Source organism: Oryzias melastigma, linkage group LG14, assembly GCF_002922805.2.
Source record: "Oryzias melastigma strain HK-1 linkage group LG14, ASM292280v2, whole genome shotgun sequence".
NCBI lineage: Eukaryota > Metazoa > Chordata > Actinopteri > Beloniformes > Adrianichthyidae > Oryzias > Oryzias melastigma.
In genome coordinates, this window is record NC_050525.1 from 9,097,298 (window position 1) to 9,103,297 (window position 6,000).

The following is a 6,000-nucleotide window of genomic DNA, read 5'->3' on the forward strand; positions in this document are numbered from 1 at the left end:
GTTTTGTAAAGTTTTCATTTCCACAGAAAAGGATAAGCAGCAGAATCGTTTGGAATTTTGAGTACACTGATGTAAATGAGTAGTTTACATATTGCATTTGTGAACTGATACCCATATTCATGCACCGGAGTCCTGTCTGATGGATTCCTCTCCATCTTTGCATATCAGCCGGCACATTTAAATCCTGACTACTAAGGTTTTGTTTCATTGTCCCAGCATCCACGGCTCTCATTTCCAGACTTTCCAGGAGACGCTGAGGATGTCGACCTCCCTGGTTTTTACTCTGCTGTTTTGTCATCTGGCCTCAGCGATGGTCGTCCATGACTTCAACCAGGTGGAGCAGTGCAAGAACTCCCTGTACATGGGGACCCCGCCGCGGGGGTTCACCAACCCCACGCTGAAGAAGATCTGCCAGTTTTATGCCGACAAACCTCGATATGTGACCCTGTACGATCCTCACGACAGGATCCCAGTTTATTCAGCGTACACCTTCAAGAAAACTGAGGGGGACAGGCGTGTGGATTACCCCTGGATGTATGAGCCACAGGTTGGTCAGAAACAGGAAAAGACTTTTTTATTTTAGCTTATTAATGTTTAAAAAAAGCATCAGAGCTATTGAAAAAGAAGCATAGATAAAAAAAAAAGTTTTCCTCTAAACTGTAATTTAAAAATTTGAATTTGGGGAAAAATAAGTTAAATTTTTCTAAGCAAATAGGAAAGTTTACATTTAAAGCTAAATTTCTGACAAAAAAATAACAAAATTTTCAGGGGAAAAACAACGATTCCAAGAGAAAGAGTCGAAATTTTGTGATCAAAGTCAAAGTCTTGATAAATACAGTTTTACAATTTAGAGAAAATTCTGACATATCTTTGGACAAATGACACAAAAATGTGAGTTTTAGGAAGGATAAACACTGGAATTCCAAGGTAATCAGTTAAAATTTGAAGAAAAAAAGAATAATATTGGCAATAAAAGGTCAAAATTTCGAAGACATTTTATGGAAACTGTTCAACATTCAGGATAAAACAACAGAAATTTGAAAGAATTCCAAGAAAAATAGGACAAAATTCCAGAATAAAAGTCTCAAATATAGGATCAAAGTAAAAATATCTAAGCGAAAGAGAAAAAGTTAAGCATACACAATAAAGCTATTGCCTTTTATGTTTTTTAACCTCTTAAGTTTTTGTCTTTTAACTTGTGAAGCACTTCTTGACGTCTGTCTGTGAAAGGTACTATGTAAATAAATTTGCTTAAGTCAATTTTTTTTTACAAAAGATAATAAAATATTACACCCTGAAGTTTCTGATCATTGTTGACAAAAGTTTAAAAAAAGACAGAGTTCTGATTGAAAAAGACAAAAACTGAAGACACAATTCTGAAATATGATTAAAAAAAAAGGTCAGGACTAAAAATGGTCAGATTGCTGTTCTGCCCTGAAAAAAAATAAATTATATGTAACATTCTACAAAAGGTGTAATGATGTCATATAAGAAGCTATTTGTTCAACAATGTCCTTCATTAAAGTGGAATGTGAATATTAGTGCAGTAAGAGTTCATCCTGTGTGCCTTCAGCTTGCAGAAGTGGACGGAAACGGCAACATGCTGCCGTTCCCCACCGGTTACCTCCACATGAAGTTCGAGGACAGCCAGGCTGTGCTGGACGACTACTCTGACGTGGTTCTGTACGAGAGAGGCCACCTGAACCCGGACCAGCACCAGTCCACCCCTCACGACCGCGCTGCCACCTACACCCTGACCAACGTGGTGCCGCAGATCCGCGAGTTCAACATCGGGCCGTGGCGCGAGCACGAAGAACGGATCAGGGTGCGCCTCAACAACTTCTGCCGCGGCACCGCCTTCGTCGTGACGGGGGTGACCACCACGGGTCACGCCATCCACCGCAACAACCAAAGGCGCGTGGGGATCCCCGAGGACATGTGGTCCGCCTACTGCTGCACTGACTACGACCGCAACGCGCCGCACGACGTCCGCACCCTCTTCCCAGCCCACGCGGCCTTGGCCAAAAACGCCAAGGAGGGCAACAGCATTCACGAGATGACGGTGCAGGAACTAGAGAGCTTCCTAATAAGCCACATCAACGTGGACAAGAACCTGCAGATCTTCTATGACAACTGCAGAGCGCCGTCACCGCTTCCTGTGTACCTGCAGCACACCATCTGAGCGCAGCAGCCTCACCTTTTTGACCCTTTTGGCTTGCCCTACTTATGTGTTTGTCCTCAAGAAAACACTTTCAAATGTCCTAATTAGTTTGAAAATAATTACATCTGTATAAGACAAAACAAGAATTGACTAATTTAATAAAATCTGTTCATTAACTTTCTTGTGTTTTTGCTTTTTTGATAAAAAGACATTTCAAAAGAGTTTTAACAGACTTTTACATTTCATTGTCCATGCAAGAAAAAAAAATCAATTTAGAGCATCAATAAAATATATATATTTATTAACTATTATGCGTTGTTTTTCTAGTTTTTACTTTTTACAGGTTCTGAATCTTTTCAAGTTCTCCGTCCAGCAAAAAATAAGCATATTTTGTTTAAATGAGTGCAAAACATTTATTTAAAGCTCCACTGACACTTTAAATACGTTCCAGTCATCCTGCTGACCAGCATATACATTTTTTATTAAATGACTAGTGGCATAAATGTTTTCTGATTAAGTTTTAGAACTCAATTAGACATTTATTGGTGCCAAACTGGGTGTCTTCCATCATTTAGTTCATCTACAAGTAATAAAAAAAATTAATGTAACTAAAAAAATCAATTGATGACCCAATAAATCTATTAAAAAGGCTTACAGACCTATATTCTAAGAAACCAATAAAACAGGCTTTATGGGCCGCACAACACAGCCATCTGGTGGTGAAACCTAAAAACTACCTTTAGATGAACAGCTTGAGGTGATGTAAAAAGACTGATTCTCCTGCAATGTCAGTCACTGCTGAGGAGAAGGAGCTCAGACAGTTATCACTGGATTAGATGTTGAGTGACTGGTAAAGTAGGGGTATTGAGGGGGAAGAAAATAGCTGCATGTTTGTGGTTATTTTGTGCAGCAGCTGAATAAACACAGATGACTGCATCACAGTCCTCGGCACAAAAGCTGTGCTTGCCAAGTTCTTTGGAAATGAAAGTCATTTAGATGTGAACAAACAGCATGACAATAAGGGTTTGCTTTGAGTAAATGTCTGTCCGGAGGCATTAAAACCAGACTTCAGGTTTTTAAATTTTTTTCTAAATGAGTTTTACTTTACGTCAAATTGTCATAGAATTCCAGGTCACAAACTGCAATTTATTGACTTCTGCTCCATGAATTAAAAGGGAGGCCATCAATATGTCTCTACCAAATCCAGGTCCAAGTTCGACTTGGTTTAATCTTCAACGTGAGGTCAAAGGTCGGGCATTTTTGTAAATAGAACCCCAAAAATAGTCATAGAAGCTTGCATAGTGAACACAAGAGTTTTAAAGCCCAGAACAAGCGTTAACTTTTCATTTACAGCGTTGGCTTTAACATAGCTTGAGATTGTTTTAGCCATGAGTGTGGAAATTGTGTCCTGATCGTTTTTAATAAACCCTGTTTGACATTGGAGCCCAAACGTGAAATCGTACTTCAGCCATCTTAAACAAAAACACAAAACTGAGGTTGTTGTCTGTGGAGATAAAGAGAAACAGCTGGAGGTCGCTGCACAGCTTCAATTTATTCATCTAAAAACCTGAGAGAATTGTGAACTTTGGTGTGTTTTCTTTCTGTTATGCTATGGTTTTTGGTCATGTTCGGTTTAGAATTGTTCCTCAGTCACAGCAGTTTCAGGTTTGTCTTCATGTCAGTTCATTAACCTCAGTCTACATTAGTGCAAAAAGTATTCAGTCAGTCACAAATTGTGCAAGTTCTCCTACTTAAATAGACGAAATAGGTCTGTAATTTTCATTATACATATACTTCAACTATGAGAGGTAAAATGAGAAATAAATCCAGAAAAAAATCATTGTCTATTTTTTAAAGAATTAATTTGTACATTATGGTGGAAAATAAAAATACGGTCACCTACAAACCAGTAATTTCTTCTGTAAGATCTTCTGTCCTCCACTCGTTACCTGTATTAGTGGCACCTGTTTGAACTCATTATCTATATGAAAGACACCTGTCCACAACCTCAAACAGTCACACCCAAATCCACCAAAGAGCTGTCTCAGGACACCACAAACATAATTGTTGACCTGTACCAGAGTGGGAAGACTAAATCTGCAATAGATAAGCAGCTTGATGTGAAGAAATCAACTATTATTAAGATATAAAAGACAAACAAGACCACTGATAATCTCCCTCCATCTGAGGCTCCCCGCAAAATCTTACCCCATGGGGTCAAAATGATCACAAGAACGGTGAGCAAAAATCCCAGAACCACACGGGGGACCTAGTTAATGACCTTCAGAGAGCTGGGACCACAGTGCTACCATCAGTAACACACTGCAAACTCTGCAGAGCCAGAAGTGTCCCCCTGCTAAAGCCAGTACATGTGCAGGCCAGAAACCTCAGTTTGGTGATGGATACAGACCTGGATACACTTCACTTCCTCGTCCGAGCTGACATCCAGCTCAAAACCATACGGCTGGATATTACCAATATTGCTTGACATTTTTATGTAGCAGTGGTGAAGAGTGGATTTCTAGAGTGGTCCCGTGCCCTACAATGGCAACGCAGCGGATCTCCGGGCTGCTGGGCAGCTAACCGCTGGCGGGCAAGCGGAGCGGGCTCTGCTGCCCAAAGACCCGCAGCCTGGACAGTGGACCTCAGTAGATCTGCTGGGCGCCTTGACAGCAGCGATCACCATCAGCTCTGCATGGAGCCTGAGCAGCGAAGCTAACTAGCTCACTGAGCTATCTACCGGGCGGCTGGCTAGCGTAGCCGTCGATCCAGCTCGATGACGGGCTGGCGATCTATCCCACCTTCAACCATTAGTAACTGGGACAGTTTCTGGGAACCTAGCAGCTCCTGTGGTTGATAAAATCAATGCATGGAAAATCATGACAAAAATCCGCACATTGATTGGCCATCTTAAATGTTTATTTCTACTCTTTGATCTAGTCACCAAAGCTGGGTCCCTGATTGGTTGACCCGCTGCGTCAAGCTTGTCGCCGAAATCGTGCCGCGCCAGATCATGTCTTCACATTGACTTAACATTGAGACTTGACACCTCCACTGCGCCTGCCGTGTGCGGTGTGAATGCACCATAACTGCTCAAAAAAGTAAAAAAAAAAAAAAAACCCTAATTAAGGGTCACTGAAATGGATTTTCATAGTAGGATAAAACAGACTGAGGTTTGTGAGCTGCATGTTTCTGCTTCCAGAAAACAGATGAATAAACCCCCGACTTTTGTCATTTTCCTCCTGAAAACTTGCTTTTGTTGCCCACAGCTGCTCTTCCTGTGGTTGCATTCAGATCTATTTCACAGTTCACAACTGTGAGGCAGGATTTTTTTTTTTTTCTGATGGAAAAAGTAGAAGATTAGAAATGAATCCAAAAACAATCTCTGCTCTATCTAAGACTGTGACATTGTGACTGTGAGTAGAATTGATGTTATCAATTCTACTCTTTGAAAGTCATTGAGTCTTGAATGTTTTGTTCAGTTGAGAAAAAAAAAATTAAGACTTTTAATTGCATTTGAAAAAATCACTATTTGAAAAAACTAGATCAAAAATGCATTTTGACTGTTTGATTTTGACGGTTTATTAAAATTCAAAACAAAGAAAAAAAACAAGACTCAAATGCAAAACAGAGTTGCTGCTCAAAGGAAAATGTTCGTGATGTTTTGTACGGGGGCCATAAAGTCCAAAATTACACAAAATTACAAAAATGAAAACACAACAAATAAAGTACAGTTGTCTTTGCTGCCTTTTGTTTCTCTGCAACCCTAGTATTGCAGAAAAGTTTGCAGTATTTTTTCATTAATCTTTGTAATGATTACAACATTGGCTCTTAAAGCA

General features: G+C 40.0%; 1 protein-coding gene across 1 annotated transcript; it reads left to right on the forward strand.

The window, feature by feature from the left end:
• The first annotated feature begins 207 nt into the window (after nt 1-207).
• Nucleotides 208-2,337, forward strand: LOC112142483 (endonuclease domain-containing 1 protein). Its single transcript, XM_024265910.2, has 2 exons — nt 208-547; nt 1,574-2,337. Exons 1-2 carry the CDS (start codon nt 260-262, stop codon nt 2,180-2,182), a joined length of 897 nt encoding a protein of 298 aa, XP_024121678.1. The 5' UTR covers nt 208-259; the 3' UTR covers nt 2,183-2,337.
• The last annotated feature ends 3,663 nt before the right edge of the window (nt 2,338-6,000 follow it).

Bases quoted from the DNA above. Each gene is read 5' to 3' on its own strand.
- LOC112142483 (XM_024265910.2), top strand. From the start codon at position 260: ATGTCGACCTCCCTGGTTTTTACTCTGCTGTTTTGTCATCTGGCCTCA. The intron at 548-1,573 runs GTTGGTCAGAAA...GTGTGCCTTCAG, and splicing joins CCTGGATGTATGAGCCACAG to CTTGCAGAAGTGGACGGAAA.